Here is a 24353-nt window from a genome sequence, read left to right on the forward strand (position 1 = left end):
GAAGAAGAACGTGTTTGATTTTTAAGTGAGCATTCACATGTTTGCAACCTATGAACAGTGTATGAAGCCACTGCGTAAGTTTCATACCCTGCACGCTGTACACACCCAACTGCAATACAGTAACTTTACATCTGAGGATCTTTGTGCTGCCCTGGAGATGATTTATCCTTTTTTTCTTCCAACATATAGCACTTAATTTTACCATGGAGAATTCTGCTAATTAACATGTGTTGTTTGCATGTTCCTTCAGGAAGGAAAGATAGGGAGGGGGGGAAGAAAGGAAGTGTACATCCCGTCACGTGTTGTTAAATTGATTTACATATGGAGCATCTTCCCACAGATTTCTGCTCTTCCTAACTATGTTCTGTTCTCAGGAGGATTGAGTGTTGCTAGCAGACTGGATGCAGTTATTAACTGCAAAGGAAGGGTCAGTGATGGGACTCACTGGATATTTCTAAAATATTCTAAGTAAGATCCTAAAAATAGATTTTAGTACTCTGCTGGGGAGAGCAGGAGCATAGACACCTTGGAATATTGGCTTGCCACTGAGTATGAGATGGAGGAAGAGGCACTTTCACTTTTTTGAAGGAGCAGATAGGCCAATAGATAGTGTGTCTACTTTGGTTTTTCAAAAGAAATTTAACAAGGTCCATTTCCAGAAGCTATTAAAGAAATTAATCTACCATGGAATAGAGAAAACTATTATATGGCTAAATAAGGAATAAAAAAAAAGCTAGGAATTAATGGTCCGTCCTCAAGGTGAAGGAAGGTCAATAACAGAATCTGAGAGATCAGAGCTTCTGCTTGAGACGTGCAAAATGTTTGTGAGTGATTTTAAAAAGGTGGTATACTATGTGGTGACCCATCTGCTAATGTGACAAAGCTATTTAGGGTATAATTAATAAAGTCAAACTATGAAGAATTTCAGGTGGTTCTCTGATATTGATTTGCTACAGATAGAATGGCAGGAGAAAATCAGTGCAATAAAGATATTGTAAATGGGGGAAGCACAAAATAAATTAATCTTATCTTAGTAGATATGGTGATACTTTGAGTAGCCCCACTCTGGAATGCGAGTATTAATAGCTCTATGAAAACATTGGTTTGTTAGTGCCATAAAAACCCAACAATACAGTGTTAGGGATTATTAGGAAAGGGTTTGGGACTAAATCATAGAGTATAACTGTGCTACTGTGTCAGTTGTGAGCTTCTCTGGGCTTACTGGCCCCTGGGGAACGCTACTCGTGACTGGTTACCAGCTGGATTTAACACCGCTCTCCACCACTCACTGGGCCTGGCCCTCTAGCCAGTTCTTTATCCTGTCCAAGCCATGGGCTGACAGAGTCTTCAAGAGAATACTGGAGCTATCCTTCAAGCATATCAGCAGCCTTTGAACAAGTACTTTTGTTATTGCACTTAGTTGTATGTTATGGCCATTGTTGTTGTTTTCCAACAGTATCACTGGGCATATGTGACTTAGAGTTGCCTTTCTGTTTTAGCTCTGTTGCTTTGAATTTAAATTCTGAAGTGATTTCTAGACTGGTTTTTTTAATCACAATATTAGAGCTGAGAAATCAGAATTAGATTTTCTGAAAAGTGTAGATTGCTTAAAGAACATAGCAAAGTGCTTCATAATTTAATTGTAAAACCACCACAATCTGTGTACTATGACCTACACTATTTGTTTTTTGTTTGTTGAAAGTTCGTTTCTAAGAGTTCATCTGTAACCTTAGAAAGAACTAGCAAAATGACTTTAAGTGTTGGAAAGAACTTAGTTAATTTTCAGTGAAGTATTTCTCATAAAGGGCACATTGCCCTTCAGGCAAAAGGAACTGATAAAGCTAGATGTGACAGTGCAGCATCATGGCACTTATCTGCTCTCAAAGGGTATGTCCTCCATTATTGGCAAGGGGAGGCATGGCAGCATTATGGGGCTTTGCACTGAGTGCTGGAAGTCACTCAGGCCTAGCACACATTAATTCATCATATCACATTCCTGAGAGCCTCAAGACAAGAGGAGTTATCTGCTGTGCTGTCCGAGTTCATGGCCAGCTGTGTTCCCATGAAGTGGCCTGTTGGGATTCAGAGGCAGCAGGGAAGTTGAGCTGGGACAACACAAGCCAGCTTCCCACTGGGCTTATTGCTGTTTTTTGACTGTGTCCCTAGGAAAGTGTTACAGCATTTCACGGTTGTGTAAATATCTGTAATCTTAGCAAGATGAACATGCTGACATTTGAAGGTCAAACATACTTCAACACTTTTAGTCCCTTCGCTGTCATTGCAAGCATCTTTGTCATGTGAGCAAGAATTCCCCTTGGGTTCTTTCGTCTTTCACATGAAAACTTGTACTAATAGTCAGTGATTTAGAATATAAGATACTGTGACAGGAGACATTTTGTATTCAAATGTACCTTGTATTTTCTTGTAGAAAATGTCTGCAGTGGAAAACATAACATTTTGTTTCTTTTGAAACTCCTCAAATTTGAACTGAAGTTTTATCCACTACTACTTAAGTAGACTCAAGCAAATAGCCCTCTATCTTACCCCTCTTCCAAAAGAAGTTGAGCAGTAGTATTTTTTAAGGAAAGTTTTTGAGTCTTGTGTGAGACATTCATGCTTAATGAACAGTTTACAGGTGGATGGCTGACAGAGGAACTGAAGGGTTCAGTCCTCACTAAGATTTCCCTTGATATACATACCATCTTCTTTGCTTCCACTGTTTGCTGCTGTGCCTTGAAACCCTATAGCAGGTGTCCAGTCCCCTTTCAGCAGACCCAGGATATGTTGTGCTGAGTTACAAGCCCCTTCTTTCCTGCTCTCTTCTGTGAGGCAGAGGAACTGTTTGGTGCATGGTGCTACCATGTTGTCCCCTGGAGGCTGTGGAGCCACCGATGAGGTGGTTTTATATATTTAATCTCCATGAGGAGACTTTCATTGGTTTTGTTTGAACAATGCTTTTCCATCTTAGTGCCTTCCTTGGCTTAACGAAGAAGAAACATGCCCACTGTAGGCAAAGTGGTGGAATGTGAAATCTCTGTAGCAATGACCAGCGTGATCCTAAATTTTCTAAACTCTAATGTACATATCTTACCCAAACAAACAAACAAACAAAAAAACCAGTTGTAGTTTAGTTCTGTACTTAAGCTGATGTACTTAACCTCCAGGCTGAATGGAGCTTTGAGCAACCTGGTGTAGTGGGATGTGTCTCTGCCTATAGCAGATGGGCTGGAATTGTATGATCTTAAAGATCCCTTTCAACCCAAACCATTCTGTGATTTTAGCCTGGCCATTAAAAATGCTTGCTAATTTTTCCATTTGACATACTGAAAGGCTGCAAAAACCTATGCTAGGGATAATGAATGAGGGTCATGATTATTGGAAATTATTTACTTTCTACATTAAAACCTTTGATCTTTTACTCTCATTGGCTTTGTTGGAAAGTTTTTGATGGATAAAATATTTAAGTTACCCTACTTTTTTATTAGATCATTGCTACTAGGTTAGAAAATTGAATCATAACAATTGGATGTCAAAATTAATTTTGGTAACACAAATTAATTTTGGCTCTGTAGTAATACCAGCTTCAACTTGTTTCAGTAGGAAGTACTCTGGTGAATACATAAGCAAAGTCTGCTTCTCAGGAAGTCTGATCCTACATGGTTTGAAGGTGATTGGTTTTCACTTTAGCTTTTCCATTAGATGTTCTTCATTTAATTGGTTTATATTTGATGTGTTTTGATTATAGTTTAGCCTCGTACATGCTTTCTGGTATCTATTTTTTCCCATCATGGGTGTTCTTAATCATTTAAAAGATCATAGAATATTTAAGATCAGCCATACCATGGTGGTATTTTTTAAATGTATTGATAATTTTATTTTTTTATTTTATTTTATTCTTTAAGAATAGTCTTAAGGAAGACTTTCTTCTTTGAGTAAAATCCCTTGTGTGTTTTGCAGTCAGCCTCAAACTCCACTCCCTGTATGCCAGGAAATTTTCATTACATCTATTTAAATACCTGACCAAGTTTTGAATTCCATCATGCATTTTTACATTAGCCTGGGAAGAAATGAACGTTTTTGGGCAGGGTTTCCATTTTACAATATCTGCAGTACCAGAGGGATGCCAGCAGCCATCTCTGAACACTTTGCTAGAGCAGAGATGGGAGGAAGCATTTAGAGTTTGATGAATGTAGATTGGTCTTTCTACTGCCTGTCCTCCAACCCCCTCTTGAAGCTTGTCCCAGTTAACCCAAGACTGGCAGCCAAGCAGCTTGAAATATGAACCAAGCTAATTATCTAAATGATCCCCAAGTTGTCTTTCAGTAGAGAGTATTTAAGAACTTAAGACCCTGATCTTGCTGATATTATGGTCACAGGTGTGATAACACTGGCAAGAGGACAGGCTAGGGAAGGGAAGAGCATGGGGCCTGCTGTATTGAGAGAAGCATTGGCATGGGTTGACCTAAGCCAATCTGAAACATGACATTATTTCCTTTTTGTTCGAAAATGCGAGTTCCCGTGTTTAGTGTTCAGCTACTTGGGGTATTTTTTGTTAATTATTGTGTGTTTTATATTTTTAAATATTGAATTGACTTTGAGAATAGAAGATGTAATGTGTACCACTGCCATATTGTTGCTATAGAGCACTGAAGTGAGGGGATAAATCTTTCATAGTTTTTTTCCTATTTTAGGTTGGGGGAGAGTTGTATCAGACTTCATTTTAGTTAGTGTGAACTTCCCCTCCACCTGGCTTTTGCTCTGTTCTTTAAATCAAAAACATTCTGATAGGATTTTTTTTCTATTCTGTTCTGTTAGTGTGGAAAATGAGATATTTAGGTTAAAACCAAATTTAATCTTAATCTAATAGTTTTTCTATAGCCCACCCAGACCTTTCTGATACTTCACTTGTTCCCATTTATTAGCTAATAAAGATCTCTCAAGTTAATTTGGCATATTATGAAAGTATTACTCTTCCTGAAGTCTCACACACCTCTCATTTTTTTAAGCTTTGTAAAATTATAGGCAGCTCTAAAGTTTTATTTCAATTTTCAGTTATATAACTGCCCTCATAATTTACAAAATGTCTCCTATGTCAAAATGTTTCAAGAGTAGCTTTAAAGTTGTAATAAAAATGCAATATGTAATTTTAACTTAAACTCTAATGCCGTTTTTATTATGTATGAACAATTGGCTGCATGCGGTTACTATTACCTGGTCTGTTACAACAGAATCAATTTAGATCATTTTTATTCACATTACCAGAGGTAAGGCTCTTAAGAAAAACGTATTCTAAAATAGTATGAGCTCTGCTGAGGCCACCTAATTGAGATAAGGGAATTGGAAAAGAGGGAGAGTGCCTTTCTGAGCCTTGTGAATGCTTTGAGAAGCCTCCTCCTTCCCTTTGTTCTCCTCCCCTCATCTACCGGTATGACTTCCAAGTTCTCTGAAGGTTCTTACTGCCCCAATTTTCACACTGACAACTGCAGAATGAGAGTGGTATCTTGGCTGTGTTGTCTTGGTCTGCACACCACACCAGAAATAACTCATGCCCAAGCAGTCCTCTTGGAAATCAGTTATTGATAGGCGATTCTAGGAACACAGGTGCTTGCAGCTATCTCCTCATATTTTATTTTAATTCTTTTCTTCTTCCTTTTTATTCCTTCTTCCCCCTTTATTTTTTATATCAGAATTTGTCATTCTCTCAAGACAATGTCTATCACATGATTAGAATAGCTGGAGATTAAATAGGGTGAAATAACACCTTTTGGGAAAAAACCTACTGAAGAACTCATTGGAGTTGCTTTAAGTAGTACTTCAGAAAATGAGTTTTGCCAGAGGAGAGTAAAAGTGCTTGTTTTACTGATCTGTGACTTCTGTTCACTTTACCCTTTTCTCTGATGTGGCAGGTTCCAGTTTTGGAACAGGAATAACCATGCACGGTGCAAGAAGTACTTGAGCACAGCACTGGGAGGGCCTTGCATTGGACATCTTTCACACTTCTGTGGCTTTTAAAATTTTCAGTCTTGATACTGATTACTAATATAATCTTCCAAGCCTTCCTTGGTGTCATGTGTAATTACATATGAATAAAGTATGAGCTCTGCATGTGAAACGATTGGAGCAGCTTACTGTTCCCTCTTTGTGGGAACTTGTAAGTGTTTTGGTTCGTTGTGGTGCCTTTTTTCTGTCAAATGTACATCAAGATATTAAATATTCCAGTTTTGATTTCTTTAATGTCACTCGTGTGTTGTCTTATGTACCTCAGACAGATTCTTTATCTTCAAACTTTTTTTCAGTGTTGATTCAGCTGTTCACTTTTGACTTGGAGAAGAATCTGCAGGGAGTTCAGTTTAAACAATAAGCTTTTATTAACCTTTTCAGTTGCTTTACAAAATGCTCCAACTCAGTGGTTAGTCTTGATTTATTCAATCTAATTTGATCATCCTTGCTGTCGGTCTGTAATGTGATGTATTTACTGTTCTTGTTTGGTTTACTGTGTTCCTTCTGGTTGTTCATCTTACTCTAAAATTCATTTACTCTTAATTTTTTAATCAATATGATATACAGTATTTTAATAAAACAGTTCATGTTCTGATACTGTGAACTAGGCTTAGACACTAGGCAGTGTTTCTGAGCCTAAAGTCTGTGCAAATAACGAGTGCTGTTTTACCACATTGCCTTCAGTATTTGCATGTAATTTATGGTTTATGTTAGTCTTTGGGGTAAGGATTCAGATCTCAATAGAAGATGATCTTGCATTCTAATTGTGACTTGGTTTCTGACCACAATGACTAGTTTGTGTAAGAGAGAAAATAAGAGGTTGGAATTGATTGATTCCGAAGATATGACCACATTATGCTAGCACTTGATTATTTTTGCTGTGTTCACTGAGTTTAATTTAAACGAGAATTGAAGAGGAATGCTTTCTGTCATAAAGTATGGGCTTTTTAATAAGTAGTGATATTTATGTTAAATACTTACATTCACAAAAATTGTTGAATTTTATATGATGCTGAGAGTATGCTGTGCTGACTTCTGGGCTATTGTGTGCTCTCATAAGGGGATTAGAGATGATACAGAACTTTTGCGTGTTGATCAGAGCAACTCATGCCATCACCAGTTGTAGCAGTCATTACTTCCATGTGTTAGAAACTGGAAATTGCATTTACATTGTTGTGGTTTTTTTCAAGCTACTTTCTAATATCTGGAGCTGGTCCAAAACTGTCTTCCTCATTTACCAGCGGAAAGTGGTGCAAGAAACCTGTTCCGTCAGCTTAAGAATGTGATGTTGACAGTGTGACTTGCTTGTTTTATCTGTCCGTAAGGTTGAATCATCCATCACTTACCCCTGTTAGAGATAGATAACTGAAAAATAAGTTGTGTTGTTCCCTTTCTGTAATCATATAGAGTGAACAGAGTCAACACCAAGATCCCTGTGAAATAGGAAGGGCAGCACTTTCTTTGTGATTGTGTAGTTTGTAATGTCAGGTCACGTGAAGTCATAGCTAGTGTGACTGAGATGCTGTCAGAGATTGTTTCAGGTTTGGGTTTTTTATAGTAAGAGTATGATGAAGTGACGAAGACTTAAGAGATCAATGGAATCATAGTTCAGTCAGACTGGAAAGGATTCCTGGAATTCTTACATCTCATCTGCTGCTCGAGGCAGGGCTTATATTTTTACCAGGGTGCTCAGGGCTTTGTATGGCCTGATTTTGAACACATCCAAAGACAAAAGGTTCTGCAGCCTTTCTTGGTTGTTTGTACTGTTTTGGCTGGAATTGAGTTAATTTTCTTTGAAAAACTTCTATAATGCTGTGTTTTGGATTTGTGATGGCTTTTTCCTTGTGCCTGATTTATCCCCATGTCTTTTTTTCCCCTGTATCCAGTAAGAGCATCTTCCAGTCACTGTCCCTTCATGCAGTGCAACACTGTGAAAGCAGCTAGTTCCGTTGGCTTGGTGATGTCCCCATTGGTATGAGTGGGCAGGCACTAACTCACCTGAAGCTATGTTTTCTCTAGCCTCCCTCAGCCTCTCTTCACAGGCAAACATGTCTCCAACCCACCTCAATCCATCTTTGTGACCATCTGCTGAACTTATTCTTGTTCATCAGTATCTTTCTTGTACTGCAGTGCCCAAAACTGTACATAGTATTCAGATACAGTGTAGTGAGTGCCAAGAGTGCATCACTTCTCTCAGTCTGTTTTCTGCTCCTCACAGCCTAAGACATCACTGGCCATCTTTGATTTCAGGACATACTGTAGGCTTGTACTCATCTTGCTGTTTTCCTGCTAGGGACTTTCTGTGAGCTGTTCTCCATTTGGCCACTCCCCAGCATGTATCATTGCTAGGACATTTTCTTTCCCAGAGACAGGGTTAGGCTTTTTGTTCATGTTGAATTTTACGAGGTTTCTTTCAATTCATTTCTGTAGCCTGCCTGGGCCTCTCTGAGTGGCAGCTCTGTCTGCAGGTTTGTTGGCTCACCCTCCTGGTTTGGAGTCATCTGCAGATTTTGAGAGTGCATTCTGTGTCCTCCATATCATTAACAAAGGCATTAAACAAAAACAAGATGCCATGATATATCCCTGCAGTATTCTACTTCTCGGTGGAGAACAGCCATAAGCCACAATTTGTTGAGCTTGCCACAGCAGTCAGTTCTTCACTCAGCTGGTAGCCCATCCTCTCAAATCATAACATCCCAACATGTTACCAGAAGAGGGAGGTGGTATTGAAATCTAGGCTAAAAATAAAGCAGACAGCATCTGCCGCATTTTTTTCTTACTGATCTAGTCATTTCATCCTAGAAGGCAAATCAGGTTGATCCAGCGTGATTTACCTTAGTTAAATCTTTTTTGGCTATTGCAAATCATCATCATCTCCCTGTACCCAGAAATGGAATTCAGAATTCCCAGAAAATCAAGAGCACTTGTTCCATGAGTTTCTGTGAAACCAGCTAGCCTGTAATGCTCTGGATCATAATCTAGGAGTGATATGTCAGCTATTTTTTGCTTTGACTCTTGTATCAGGATCTGGTTTATGAACTGAACCAAGGTTCTGACTGTGAAGATGTTCCCTGTAGAGCCAGTGTGTGAAATGTAGAGAAGTTTCAGGAAGTTTTTCCATTCTGTTTCTGCATGGATCACTAGCCATTCAGAAATGCCCTTTTTTGCATCAAGTAACGGTGATGTTTATCAGTTGTCCATTGCTTGTAGTTAATGTTTTATAAATAAAATGCTGTGATCACTGAATGCAGAACTGTAATGTTGTGTTTAGTCTGCTTGTCTGCTTATCTTCAGCTTCTTTGAATTACCATACTTGAGTTGGCTCTTTTCTTTGTCCCAGGTGTCTCATCCCAGCAACTTTGTGCATCATAGATGAATTACCACACCACTGCCACCCTTACTGCAAGATAATAAAAGGTTTTGCTCTAGGGCAAAAACACATTTTGATGGGTAGTTGATACTGTGCTTATCTGTAAACTTTGCAAAGCCCAAAGGTGGTTTCCTATTTTTCCCAGGTACTTGTAACACAGTGAAGCCTTTCAGCTACTGGCAGTAGCAGTCTGAATAAAAGTTTTGTCTCAGCAAATAGAATATTCAGGACTCAGTGGTTATGGTAACTGATTGCTTAGGTTGTTAATAATCAGCAAAGTATTTCTGCTAAGTTGATCTTCAACTGCAGCTTGTTCAGCTATTTATTCACTCATCAGATCCTTTGCACAAGAAGATATTACAGAAATAATTGCAGTCTGACTTGACTCTCTTTGCGAGAGAGAGCGAGCAAAACGCATGAATTAAATTACTGCTGAAGTAAAAAGAACCTGAATTTCATAGTGAAACATTAAGTATGAAGGTGTTTATGAGGGAGAACAGAAGCAAAACTGAAATGTTACTTCAGGAAATACATTCCTATTTGAAATCTGATTTGCTATTGGAATGTGAGCTCTTGAAACAGCCTTTGATGACAGAACCTTAAAGCTGTATGTAACACTTCAATTCTTTCCTGCTATGTTTAAGGTCATTACCTCTTCTAGACATCAGTGACTGGGGGGAGCCTTCTGTAGCTTTGCTGCTAATACTAGATGCTTTACCCAGATTACTACGGATAGCCTATGAGAAACATCTCATCGTGTGATAGAGCCAAGCATGGTGGCATTACTTATCCCAGCAGTGCTGAATTGTTTCTAAGCATCCTGTCTCTGTACTATCTTGCCATTTGATTGGTGTCTTCAGCAAGTCACCAGTATGCCTAAGTCATATATTAATAAATTAATCAATCTAATTACCTCACTGTATACTGTTTCCAATTGAGAGCTGGTTTTCCAAGTAACTCTTATGTAATCAAGTGTGGTAAGTGTCGCTTCAACCAGAAGGGAGGCACAAAATGTTAAACGGCTTGGAGATTTGCACTTTACAGATGTAGCTGCAAAATATGTCTGCTGCCTGCTGTGAGAGAGGGAGCAGAAATGGTAACAAATGCTTTGAGACTTGTGCATCTCAGCAGCAGCAGAATATGGTGTTAATGGCTGCAGTGTTAAAATTCATGTATTCAGTAACATTTATAAAGCATAATCTTTTTTGAAATTCAGCCATACTAGTGCTTGAAAAAACCCAAGGGCAGCTGGAGGAAAAATAAGGTTCACAAAGATGATTTCTTAAGACTTGGAGTGTATCCACTTTTGAGAAATTCAATTAAGTTTTATTTGGTAGATACACTCGCATATGAGAAAGATCATTAAAATGGATCCTGCAGTATCAATTATTTTTATTTATTAAATCAAGAAATGCATTTTTACAGTCATTTCTCTAATGATTTTTTAATATGCTTTAAAAGCTGCGAATTTTTGTTCTTTTTTATGTTTTTGAAAATTGGCTTTGTTATAATCCTACTGAATATGAAGAAGAGTGAGTGTTATCTTGAATAAACCTGGGAGTCAACAGGAGTTTCCTACACTGCGTAGACTGTTTTAACAGATTGAAAACAGAGGTACTTTTATTTTTTGTATTAACTGGAGCTGACTGGCTGTTAGCAAACATCAGTGCAGATGGGAAACCGCACTGTGGTGCAAAAGGAGGAGGTCCAGCATCAGAGCCTAAATGCCTGCTGTAAACCAACAAGTATTTGAGAATAGTGTGTGTTGATTGTAAGGAGATTGCACATCCTCGACTTTTCCTTGTCTTTCTTTCCAAGTTGCTGTTGCCAAATGCTTCATCTTAGCATGTGCCTCTCCAGCTCTTCTCACCAATGCAGAGTATGAAAGGGGTGTGCAGTCCCATTGCTGGAGAGCCAGCTGTGTGGCAGGGTGGTTTCCAGTGCAGCTCTGCTGCTAGGGAAACCAAGGGCCCTTAACATGGACCTGAGAGCTGCCTGTGCAAGCTTGCTGCAGTAGCTTTTCCCTCCATGAAGTTTTTTGGTATTTGCTTGGTGCTTGACCCACGCCATGCTCTGTTATTGAATGTCACACCTCCTGGTGATGTGAGGACTGTGGAACCTCTGGCTCATCAGAACAGCCAGAAGGCAGGAGGAAATTAAAATTTTGAGTCTTGAACCCCCCCCAAAAAATAACTCCATAAAGCCAACGTAGTAAACAAAACAAAAAACACAACCAAAAACATAACATCAAAAAATAACCCTATAAACAATTGAGATTTTTCTATAAAATAATAATCTGACTCTGGCTTCTTTTTAGTATCCCTGATTATTTTTTCCCTGTTACTAATTTCTCAAGACTAGACAAATGATTCTGGTGTGGAGACTGTTTAGTGTGTATAGCAGCAACCTTTCTCTACCCTTCATGCACTGAGTCCTTCAGGTGATAGATGGTCCTTTGCCTAGAGCACATGCAGTATGATGAGGCCAGGGTAGCAATCCGGTTTCCAAATCCTCTTCAGCCTTCCTGATTTATCAGTCCCAGATAGTGCTGTTTCTACAATCCCAGGTAGTAGGGTCTAGAAAAGTTTCCCTTGAAGAAGAAAACTGTTTCAACTCATTTCTCAGATACCTTGTGATTTCTGTAGTGCTACACTTTTTATATTTTACCATCCTGACTCGCTAGGTAGTGACTGTGAGGACCGAAGATGAGCTAAGCACTAGGGAAATAAGTGGATATAGAGAACTAAAGGGCATATCGTAAATGGTTTTAAACACTGGATGGTGGAAAATTGTTCTGCATATAGTACTGCCACAAAAGGGGGAGTGGGAGCAAAGGATTCTTACCTTGGTAAGAGAAGCATTCATGACACCAAGCTGTGTGGTGTGGTTGACATGCCTGAGGGAAAGGTTGCCTTCCAGAGAGACCTAGACAGACTCCAGCAGTGGGCCCAGGAGAACCTCGTGAGGTTCAACAAATCCGCATGCAAGGTCGTGTACCTGGGTTGTGACAGCCCCCACTATCAGTATGAACTGGGGGGCATATGGATAAAGCACAGCCCCACCAAAAAGGGCCTGTTGGACCATCCAGAGAAGGGTCACAGAAATGATCCAAGGAATGGAACAACTCCCCTATGAGGACAGGCTGATAGAGCTGGGGCCATTCAGCCTGGAGAAGGCTCTGGGAAGACCCGAAAGCAGCCTTTTGGTATTTAAAGGGGAGCTATAATAAAGAAAGGACAGACTCTTTAGCAGGGCCTATTGTGATAGGACATAGGGGAAATGGTTTCAAACTAAAAGAGGGGAGATTTAGACTGGATATAAGAAAAATGTTTTTTACAATAAAGGTGGTAAGGCAGTGAAACAGGTTGCCCAGAGAGGTGATGAGTGCTCCGTGCCTGGAGACAGTCAAGGTCAGGCTGGACGGGGCTCTGAGTACCTGATGGAGCTGTAAGTGTCCCTGCTCATTGCAGAGGAGTTGGTCTAGGTGACTTTTAAATGTCCTTTCCAGATCAAACTGTTCTGTGAATCTGTGATTCTGTGATAAGCATTCCCAAATTCTTGCAGTCTGTTCTGCTGTACCTTTCTGGTAATAGGAGGTCTTCAGCATACAAGGTACAGTTCAGCAGTTTATTTATTTTCCTCACCTTCTCCCCACCGTAGGCCTTCCCTCCCCCACGCTGAAAAGGAAATGTTTCAGATTACTCTTTTTTATCCACAATAACTTCTAGGGGCACAGAATAGATGATACTCTTACCTTTTTTTATCTCTTGCACTCCCATTCTGGATGGAGATACTAGTGCTCAGCAGGTAATACTGTTGCTATGTTTCTTTCACTGAAGCTTGCTGTAAAAGGCTTCACAGGGACAGGATGCTTTTCAAACAGAATTACAGCAGGCATGTGATAAATAGCAGGCATGTAACTGCATAATCCAGACAGTGCCAAGTAAACAGCCTGAGTGCACTTATTTTCTTGTGGAGTAAAAGTGATTTCATCTTTGAAAGTGATGTAGGTCCTTTCCAACCTAATGGACCTATGAACCTATGAACCACTATCCTATTTTCTCTCCTGATTTTTCTTCTAACTTGGTTGTGGTACAGGGTATTTCAAAACTTTTCCTGGGTTCTGCTTTGGGACTTTTTATAAAATCAAATGAAATCTTCACAGAATGATCTCATTAAACTTTTCACACTTGAAATCTGTTCCTTCGAGTTCTATGATGTTGCTTTTTTCTTCTGTGAATTCTACTGACTATTTCGTGTAGGTCAAGAGATTTCTAATAAATTCTTTGTTATTCTGTTTACCTTTTGAGGAGTCATGTTTTCTCTGCTCTACTGCATGCAGAATCAAGGAGATTTTTCTTATTTGTCTTAGTTCCCAGCACCTTTCAGCTTTTCATTTCCTTCTATTTTTATACCACTGCAGAGGATCTGTTTTAGCTAGACAAACTGCTGTCAGCTCAGGATGGGACTTGGAATCCTTTAAGAAATAAATAAATGCAGGAACCACCCACAAGTGGCATCTTTCACTTACAATCTTTTGTATACTGTGAACAGCTGGGCTTCAGTCTACAGTGCATTCCTGAGCCCTTCAGAGCAATTGACCATGTCCTGTTAAACAGTACTACTGTGATAATTGAGTGAAAAGTAGAAAGGTGGGTTTGATTGCCTGTTATGAAGACAGCAGGGAAAACAAATTCTGTTGGGACTACAGGGAGCAGAGGGAGGGGAGGGAAACTGAAGCAATTAAGGGTGTTGTGGGAGGAGGTGAAAAGATCTTTGCTTGCACAGCTTCACAGAGGAGCATTGTGACTGAGACAGGATGGATGAAGTTGAGCTCTCCAGATTGACATCTGCAGAGTTAGTGTTTTTTCTTGCACTTCCCTAAGTATTTCTAGGAAATAGAGTGGTATTACAGATCTGTGGGGGAGAGGGCTATGTCTGCAACAAATCTCACCCATTTATGACAGAAGCTTTGAAGATGTAATCACTGCACTGAGGAACTGGAAAGAGCAACTCAGTCCTGAAATTGTGTGACTTCCTTGACTGGGCAGTCAGTTTTTGTGATGATTTCTCAGTAAGACCTGAGATAGAGGCTGTTTTGATTTGTGGTGCCGAGCAAGAAGACTTGCCTTTTCGAGCCATTGGTCCCTAGAGAAAGCAAACGGAAGAGAAAAGACCCCTCTGATAGTCTTCTGGAAGTGACTTTTGCTTCTGATCACAGCAGTAAGAAGTTTTGATGGGGTGTTTGGTGGTTTGTTTGTTTGGTTTTGATTTTGTGGGAGATTTGAAGTGTTGGAGTTAGGAGTCCCAGCATGTGGCCTATCCCATGAGGTTGGGTTAATGGGCATTGGCACAGTTCTGTTACATTGCATTAGTGAGCAAGAGAGGGACAGAGCAGGCCTCTTATTGTCTTCCTAGGAAGACTTCTCCACAAAGATGGGAGAGAACTGTGGAAGAAATGATAGAACAGTAAATGAGCTTAATGCTTGAATGAGCCATGGAGGTGCTGTAGACTTTGAAGAAATGTTTGTGTGCCTTGTCTGTAATGATACTAGAGCATGTGATGATGTGCATTTGAATTTTCTTGCGTGTAAACAAATGTATCTGTTATTGGCGTAACGCATAAAATATGAATGATTCTTACATTCTGTCTGAAAAGGGAGCCACTTTCATCAAAAAATGCATTTAAGCAAAAAGAAAAAGTAGCAGGGTGAGCAGAAATTCCATTTATGTCAATGATGAAAGAGTTACGGAGGAAGAGGGCAGGAGATGAGATGAGAAGGAAGATGTTCTTATGTACAGAACCTTAAGAAATGAAGACATGATAAACACTGCAAATTGCTTTGAGGTACAGCTCTTACATGGTTCATTATTTCATCTGGACAAATGCATTTTAATGGATTGTCCCTGAAAAGTTCAGCCCTTTGACACCAGAATTTTACATAAGGTATTCGGACTTCCCCAAAATTATGTCGGAATAGCAGCAGGGTTGGGACCCCATGTGCAGTTGCTGATGTGCATATGCAGATGTCACTGTGCTCAGTACGACGGGTCTTCTTTTGCCTTGATCTTGTGCCACCTGTATGGTCACATATATTGTGTGCCACCAAAGTACTTGTGGAAAGCACACTATCATGATTTTTCAAAATCATTTTGAGAGTACTGAGACACTAAGTACAGCTAAGACTATCCGTTAGATTTTAATCTTAAGAAAAAACTTTATTTGTCAGTAATTTTTACCTTTTGTACCCTAATAAATGGACAGATAGTGCAAATAGTGAAGTTGTTGCTTTGCATGCACAGCTTTGTTTCAGCTCCTTCACAGCCTCTCTTCTGCTGGTGACTGTGTTGTGTTTTCAGCACCAATTGATGCTGGTCTACATGTTTACTGGAGAAAGAAATACAGTGGGATGAGTTTCATAGTTTCCTGGTTACTGATATAAGTACTGGTAGATATTTATAAGTGAAAGCATAGGTAGAAATTATCTTTCAAATAACTACAGATGGGTTTTTACTTACTTCCTAAACATTGCTTCTCTTTCAGTTCTGTTTAAAATGAAATTTGAAACTGGAGAAATCTCTGAAACCTCTGTTTACCATATGCTGTTTAAAACCCTTTAAACCAGACTGAAGGACTTTAGTACTCTGTCTGGGCTCATTCACATTGGAGTGAGAGGAAAACCATGCATGGTGCAGGGCCAGTGCCACGCTTAGGCTGTGCCTCATCAGAACAGTTTCTCCCTCTTCACCTGTGGGTGCTAGGTCCAAAAGCTTGGACAACACTGGGCCTTGTTTAGTATGCTTCTAGATAGCTGTGCTTACTAAATCATTTGCCTGAAAAACAATGCATTTTTAACTGTCCTGTGAGGAAGACTTCGTATCTGATGCTTTCCATGATGTAAACATCACCCCCAATAGCGGCACCTGAAGTTACATGACTGTTTAGATAAATATAAGAAATATACCTAGGGTAGGCACACGAGCTAACAAACATGCTGAAAGCTGAGCTGTCCCACCTACTGAACAGGGCATCACAGAGCCTATGGGCTGGAAAGGGCACAGGTGGCTCTGCCACTTGCTTCCAGTGCTGCATGATGCTGCATGGTGTGATCCATGGGAAGTCATAGGAAAAGACAGATTTCTGTTATAGTTCTCAAGAACATGGGCTCAGGTACTTGTAATTCATTTCAGCAAGGCCTCGGTGCTCATTGGTGGCTCTAAAAATGAAACCATGAGTCCTTGAACTCCAGCATTGCAGTGCATCATGGAAAAGTTAGAACAGGCTTAATTTGAATGTACTCCCCTGAACATAATTAGAGCGTACTTATTTTTCGGTTGAGATCCCAGCCATCTGCTAGCAGGTGTTTGGTTTCATCACAGATTTGGTTTCATTACCTTTCTCATCTTTGCTCTCTGTTTGTGTAATGTTGGATGGATTCTCACATCGTAACTGTTTTATGCAGTGGATGGAAGATCTGCTGACCGTGCCTCACACAGCTTACAGTATTTTCATTTTGAATCATTTTGCCCTGATATAGTATCTGCCATTTAAACAGATAGAGGGCAGTCATGTTCTCGTAAATGTATTTGCTTGCTGAGCCTTTTTCTTCCTCGAGCAGATTTTAAATCAGATGCCTTTGCTAGAATCCTTTTATTAGACGTTGAGTCTTAATGCACTTCTTAGTCTTTCCTGGTTGAAATGTGTATTTCTAAACCAAAACTTAAGGTCATACAGTGCAAAATCTGTTGTTCCAGAAGTATTTTTCAGAGAATACAATATGCTTGTCTGAATGAAAATTACTCAATAGTAAAATGTGGCATTATAATCTGTGACTGTGATCTTTAATCGGTGGCAAAACTGTCTTTGGTGCATGTCAATTGCTATACTGTTGGGATCCTCTGGGATGTGGCAGTATGAAGGCTGTACAAATGTAATGGAAAGTTGAGCATCAGGAAAGAGACGAAGGAACTGAGATTTGTAAAATGAAATTAAGCTGTGATTTATGATGTTGGCATGATGTCTTGCAGTGATGTGTGGTACTTAAGCATACGCAATGAATACTACAACTTAAATGTAGCTGTTCAAAGACATAGGTTTGAGTTGGGAACAAGCAGCTTAGTTTCAAAAGAGCAAGCAGAGGATTCTTTGCCTTTGGCTGAATGAATTGTAGGCACAAGGTTTTTTCTGTGGTTTTGTTTGTTTGCTTTCGATGTGGCAACTTGATCTCTGCCCCGAATTCCCCTTCAGGGCTGTTTTCTCCAGAAGGGCCAGGAACCCAGAAGGCAGAGCAGGCTGCTTTTGTTCAGACCTCTCCTGCAAGAACGGGTAAACATCTCCTGAAAAACAAGTGGTTATTCTACTTGCCTCTTGGATTACTTGAGGGAATTTAGTGATTTATGAACTCATCAGGAGACAAATTGTGCCGTCTTGTTTTATTATTAGAGTTACCTCACCACACCACAAATGTAGGACTAGAATCAAAATGCAGGAGACCTTGAAAAAGACAGAAAAATGCAGAAAATAGGGATAGATGCAGACCCAACAGCAGTAGTACCAATGGTGGCAATAATATCGCCCCTCTGTGGTAGGCATTCATCTTCAAGGTAAATTTTGCCATTTTAGAGCTCATTGACATTGCCCTCCCTCAGGAGGCACAGGATTGTGCCCTTTTCATGTGTTTATTTCCTCTGCGTGGTCTGTGGGTTACTTCTTCAAAAAATCAAACAGTCCCCAAAGGCATAATGACTCAGCAGCACTTAAAGTTAAATGAAGTTGTAGAGGTAGAAGTCTGTCCATAAGCCAACTGTATTTTAAGTGCTACTTCCCGATGGGCTTGTGTTTCTGATAGACTGGTCCAAGCAAAATAAATGTTTCAGTTGTCAGCTGAACTTCATTCCCTCCATCAAACTGCCACTTGAGCAGGAATTTATTGAAACAGACAAAAAACAAACAAACAAACAAAAAAACCAACCCCAAAACCCACCTAGAGCAAAAATGCAAAGCTTGGCATTTGAACTTCAGTAATAGTTGACAGAAATAAATTTAAAAACCTTCCAGGGCATGATCTCTTTATGTATTGATAAAGCTCAGAAATTAATTATATTTGCTATTAAAAAATTGAATTTAATAAGTCTCATATGCATGTAATTCTCTATAATGAAGGAGTATTATTATGCCAAACAACTGCCCTCCTTCCCAGTTGCTCCTGAAAACCAAAGGGAGCTTGTTCCCGCAGGTTGTTTATTTCCATGAAATTCAGCAGTTGGCTTCAAAATGGGACCTCACTTGGAATGAGAATTCAGGTTACCACGAGGATGTGATTACCTTATTTTCAAGGAATCTGATTTGATCAAGCAGATGCACGGTATCTGTCTAACGTAATGCCAGACTTTCAATTATGTCAAAATATCTCATATTTCTTTAGTAAATTGATATAAGTTAAATACCCCCCCCCTCCTTTTTTTTTTTTTTCCTTTTCTTTTTTAGGTTTTAATTACATTCTGCCAGACACAATCTGGTAGTAATATTGCAGCCTGGGCTGCACTGCACAGAACTTCTGATGTTTATCTTTCCACTGTATTTTTGAGATGTGCAGTTCAGTGATACGTCAGTATTTGTTACTTAGCTGAAATTATATAGGCTTAGTGTTTTGGGTTTCTTTGTTTTTATTTTTGTTTATTTTTTGAGTAATGATGATGAGGTACACTATTATTTGCCTTCTAGCTTGGCACACTCATGGCTCTGACAGTACTGTTGGGTGTTAAGGTGAACAGAATGTTTTCATGCACAACTTAGCAGGTGTATTGGTATTTGGACTCTTATGCCTATGCGTATCTGAAGTCAGATGATAAAGGGTTGCACACAATGTTGTATGCATAGCTTCTGAAATGACATCCATTTCACTGGAGTGAAATTAACTTCATGATGTCTGCCTCTTGTACAGGATTATTTTTTATTTTCTATAAGTATTTGCCATGAAGACTGCTCTGAATGTTTTGTGTGCTTGAACAGCCAACAACATGTAACTGCAGATATTTATGAAGTGCTCTGTCCTGGGAGAGCGAAGCAGACATGCTCTCTGAGCAGAACATCCATGTGCTTTCTTAGTGGTCAGGTACTTGGCTAAATTGAAGCATTATCCATTACATTTGAACTGAATCATTCTGGAGGTGTGGCAGGATAGTCCCCCACAAGCAAGGTGCACATTTATTCACATTTCAGTGCAGGATTTAGGTGTGATACCACTGGGAGTAGAAACTCCATTAACAGAAGCTGCAAATTTTGTATCTTGAATTACCAGGAAGCGTTTCAACTCATTATTTCTGCAAGTTTATTCTGCATACCTCCAGAAAGCATTTCTGTTAATAATTTGCAAGCAGTAGAGTATGTCACACAGGGGTAAAGGTAATAAAATCCTTTTTTTTTTTTTCCTAGTAAATTAACCAACTGAATTTAAAGACTTGAGATCAAAAGCAATGAAGTAGAACAAGGAACTTTGTGTGAAAAGTACATCCTGGTGATTAGCAAAGCTATATGCATGTATTTGCTGAACTGTGCTTTTCCCCCAGTGCAAGGGGATGTTGATTATTTTTAAAACAGACTTTGTTAATGTAAGCTTTGAGGGCTTTTTCATCAGGTCCCTGAGATGACCCCTCTACTGAACAGTAAACTTGCAGTCATCTCTTTCCAATTCATTAACTCATTATTGTGTCCGTTCAGCCATTGGGACATCACGGTTTGTTCATTTAAAACCCACGGTAGTTTTTTGGAGATTGCAGACAATTGCTCTGGGAAGCTGATCATTTATGCCAGCTGAGTCATGTGCTTCACAATGCTGGGTCTGTTCAGTACACCAACTTTTCAAAAGCATTCTACAGGCTTTTTTTTTTTTTTCTTATAAAACATTTTTCAAGGCTTTGGGTTGATTTAATTGTGAAACCAGAATTGTACAGGATTAGTGATTTTATTCTAATGAATCATGTTATTCATCAGCTGAGGGTTTTTTTTAAATATTGAAGCTATGAGCATTATGTACTTCAGCAGTGTTCCTGTAGCGTTATTGTGCTACTGCTATAGGTAGCACAATTTCTTGGGTCAGATCTGTCTGTGGTGAGGAGTCCCTTTTCCCCCACTCTGGTCTGATCCAGGTAGGCAGGTGACGGTGAGTCATAATGTTCCCTGGCTTCTGAGCTCCAGTGCCCTTCTTGGTTAATCTCAGTTCACCTGGTTGATGTAATGAGGCTGCAAGAAAGAGTCTGCATCACAACAATTACTAAGTGGGCTATTATTACTGTAATTAATTAAGTAGAAATACTGTAGGATTATTTAAAATAATGTGTTAGGATAAGATTTATTTCATACTGGAAAATCTGTTAGTATTTCAAAGCACTTCAGGCCCCTTCCCTACACAAGCCCTGCATAGATGCAGAAGCAGAGCATCGTCATCCCTCCCAGCACCCTGTGCTGCCTTTCCATGAGCTGGATCCTACCATCTCCTAGCTTCACGTGGCACTACACATCACCAGTGGGTCCAGCATGTTTCACATAGCTCAAGTAGAAGTTGCCATATTATGCTAAAGTTTCCACAGTCCAGTACATCTCAGAGATCAAAGGCAGGAGCATTGTGGAAATTCATAAACCGCACAGTTCTTTGCAGACAGCCCCTGCTGCTCATCCATGAGCCAATATACCTACCTACATAAAGGTTTAACAGGACGAGGTACTAGATGCAAAATTACCATTTATTATTCACATTTTTAATTATTATTTTTTTTCTTTCAGTGGGAGAGTTTGTGAGTGATGCCCTGCTGGTACCAGACAAGTGCAAGTTCCTTCACCAGGAAAGGATGGATGTGTGTGAAACTCACCTGCACTGGCATACTGTTGCTAAAGAGGTACATTAATCTGCCTTCTCTAGAACTCCATCACTATTCTGAGTATGGGCTTAAGTTATAGTAGTGATGCTGAAAAGAAATTAAAAGGATGCTTGTGAATGGTTGCGTAAAAAGCTTTTTGTTACGCTTAATAAGAAAATTATACTTTATTTAACATGGACCCTATTTAATAACTTTATTTTTTCACCACATTCACTTACCCATGATGTTTTCTGCCTCCTTTGACTTCTCTTGATAAATGTTGCTCTGTAGCTAAAGATTCAGTTGAAGAAGGCTGTGCCTTTATTGTTAGCATGAGTCGGTGTCATATTGCTATGCCAACTTCTTCACAGGGCCTCAGGACACAGTATGTAAAGTTCAGCATGAAAGTTTAAGAGGCTTTGTGAAACACAGAACTGTACAAAGCCATCTTGCAGTAAAGCTCAGAGTACAAATTATCAGTACTTAACTGAAAACAGAAATGAATTTAGTATTATAATTGCTAGTATGTATCTGCCTCTGTTGTCCTCCCTTGTCACTGTTGGAGAGGTTGTAGCAATAAGAAGCAACATGAGCTTCAAAACGTCTTGTTGCTGTTTTGTTTCAAACCTCCTGATTTGTATATTGTCCCAGATTCTGGAGATCAGAATTGAAGTGTGCTTTGCAGCATTTTGCTTGGATCATACAATTGCCCTCTTAAATGTTTAAGGCACCAGCCTTCATGTATGCAGATTCTAATTTTAAATGTAAATCTATCTTACAGTGAACTGTTTAAGAGCATTAATAGCCCAGGAGGACAAATAACTGTTCTGCCTTATGGTTTTCTGTGAAGTGAACATGTGAGAATTTTGAGCAGGAGCATATAGAGTCACCACATATGTGGGAGGAGATAAGTCCTTCCATACAGGCAAAGACAAAAGGTCTGGGAAGAAAGGTCTTCCTGCTTGCAAAGGTCGTAGAATGTTTTGGGTTGGAAGGGACCTTTAAGATCATCTAGTTCCAACCCCCTGATGTAGGGAGGAATACTTCCCACTAGAATCATGTTGCTCACAGCCCCATCCAGCCTGGCCTTGAATGCTTCCAGGGAGGGTGTATCCACAACATTACTAGGCAATATCAGGAACTTCTTCCTGATATCTAGTCTAAATCTATCCCACTCCAGTTTAAAACCATTTTCCCTCATCCTGTCACTAGATGCTCTTATGAAAAGTCCTTCCCCAGCTTTCCTGTAGGCCTCCTTCAGGTACTGGAAGGACACTGTAAGAAGGTTCCCCCAGAGCCTTCTCTGGTCTGAAGAGCCCCAGCTCTCTCAGCTGGTGCTCATAGGGAAGGTGCTCCAGCTCTCTGATTGTCTTTGTGACACTCCTCTGGATGGACTCCAACAGCTCTGTGTCTTTTTTCTTTTTAGAGCAGAGGGGCAGAATCACCTCCCTCGACCTGCTGGTCATGCCTCTCTTGATGCAACCTAGGATATGGTTGGCTGTCTAGGCTGCAAGCACACATTGCCAGCTCAGTGTAGACAGGCAAGGAACTACCAACAGTGTGAGTTAAAAATATAGAAGCAATGATTTAAGTCGTGTTTCAAAATTCAGAAAACGTGCAGCTCACCAACTTCAACCTCCTACAGCTGTTCATGGCCCCTTACATTCTCTTGAGGTCAGTGGCATCTTTTTCCAGCTTCCTTGACAGTGTTGTATCTTGTTTTCTGTAGTCCTGTAGTGAGAAGAGCATGAATCTGCATGACTATGGAATGCTGCTGCCCTGTGGAATTGACAAGTTTCGTGGTGTGGAATTTGTTTGCTGCCCATTAGCAGAGGAAAGCGACAATCTTGACTCAGCTGATGCTGAAGATGATGATTCAGATGTCTGGTGGGGAGGCGCAGATGCAGACTATGCAGATGGAAGGTAGGAGTGGCTTTTTCCCTTATCATCTTACAAGAGATGCCAAAAATCTGTCTGAAAGACCTCGTTGTTGAAGGAAGACTCCTTTCTATAAGTAAATTTGCAGCTACAACGGCTAAAATATTTTTTAACCTTCCACATAGAAGCTTATTGCTCATACAGTTATTGCACATTTTATGCCTTTATCTTTTTTAGAAGTGTTGCCTCGTTTATAGTGAAAATGCTTAATTGCATAACTTCTTGACTACTGAATGACAAATACTGTTTTCAAACATGTTGTTAGAAAACTTCATGTGCAGTCTGGGAGAACTGCAGCAGATATTCAGTTGACATAACTGTTGGAGACTTTGAAATATCTTCATTTATAATAGGCATTAGCTGTGTTGTTGTTATTACCATAAGAATATTTTTCAGCTGTTACTTTCTAAGTGTGATTTATAGAAGAAAATCTGTTTTAACATCTAGCCTTTGATAATAAGACTAATTAATATGCTTCTGTTGAGATAGGGAATGGAGGTTTCCTTTGCAAGTCAGCATTAGAATGGAAAAGAACTGTTCTATGCCACACTTGTCTTTGTCTTTTAACATCCCCTAAGAACATAAGTTAATTTTGAGCCAGATGTCTGTAATGACTGTGTTGTGACTGAGCGGTTCAGTGCTGTCAAGAACTTTTCATACAGCTGTCTTGAGCACATCAGACAGCAGTGGTGAGAGAGAGAACTTAATTCAAACCACTACTTGAAGATGAGTTTCTTCATAAAATCAATATTGGAAGTACAATTTCTCTTTCTACTCCCCAGACTTGATCACTTCATACTGTGCTAAAATGGTTAGAGAATGCAGTGTTTCCACTTCCTTGGTGATGATACTGCATTTTTTGCAAATAGTGATAGAAAATTCAAAACCTGGGGCAAATTATAAACAATCTCATGGAGAACCAAGAAAATAAACTGGGAACAAATGAAGTGTTTAATGTGGAAAGTTAATAGCTCTGAATTATGTGAGTTTGGACTTTATTTTTTCATCCTGATGAAAATAAGTTCAGGAACAGGGTAGAGATGAAGGGCAGAAATCAAGTTCCTGCAATATGGTGTAAGTAGAGGACATTAAGACAGTGAAAAGTTAGGAAACCACTTCATGATGGTCTAAATAATTATCTAAATATTCCATGACAAAGCTTTAGTGTGTGTCACAAGGAAGAGTTCTT

At 39.6% G+C, this 24353-nt stretch overlaps 1 protein-coding gene across 2 annotated transcripts in view; it reads left to right on the forward strand.

Moving 5' to 3' along the window:
• Positions 1–24353, forward strand: part of APP (amyloid beta precursor protein) — a 198663-nt gene that overhangs the window by 72075 nt on the left and 102235 nt on the right. For both annotated transcript variants that reach the window (XM_065741830.1, XM_065741831.1), the window contains exons 4-5: positions 21153–21265; positions 22956–23149. In XM_065741830.1, the coding sequence (XP_065597902.1) occupies positions 21153–21265; positions 22956–23149 (307 nt within the window). The remainder of the gene's footprint in view (positions 1–21152; positions 21266–22955; positions 23150–24353) is intronic.

Source organism: Cyrtonyx montezumae, unplaced genomic scaffold (genome assembly GCF_038088225.1).
Source record: "Cyrtonyx montezumae isolate F1298 unplaced genomic scaffold, pur_monq_1.0 scaffold_3, whole genome shotgun sequence".
NCBI lineage: Eukaryota > Metazoa > Chordata > Aves > Galliformes > Odontophoridae > Cyrtonyx > Cyrtonyx montezumae.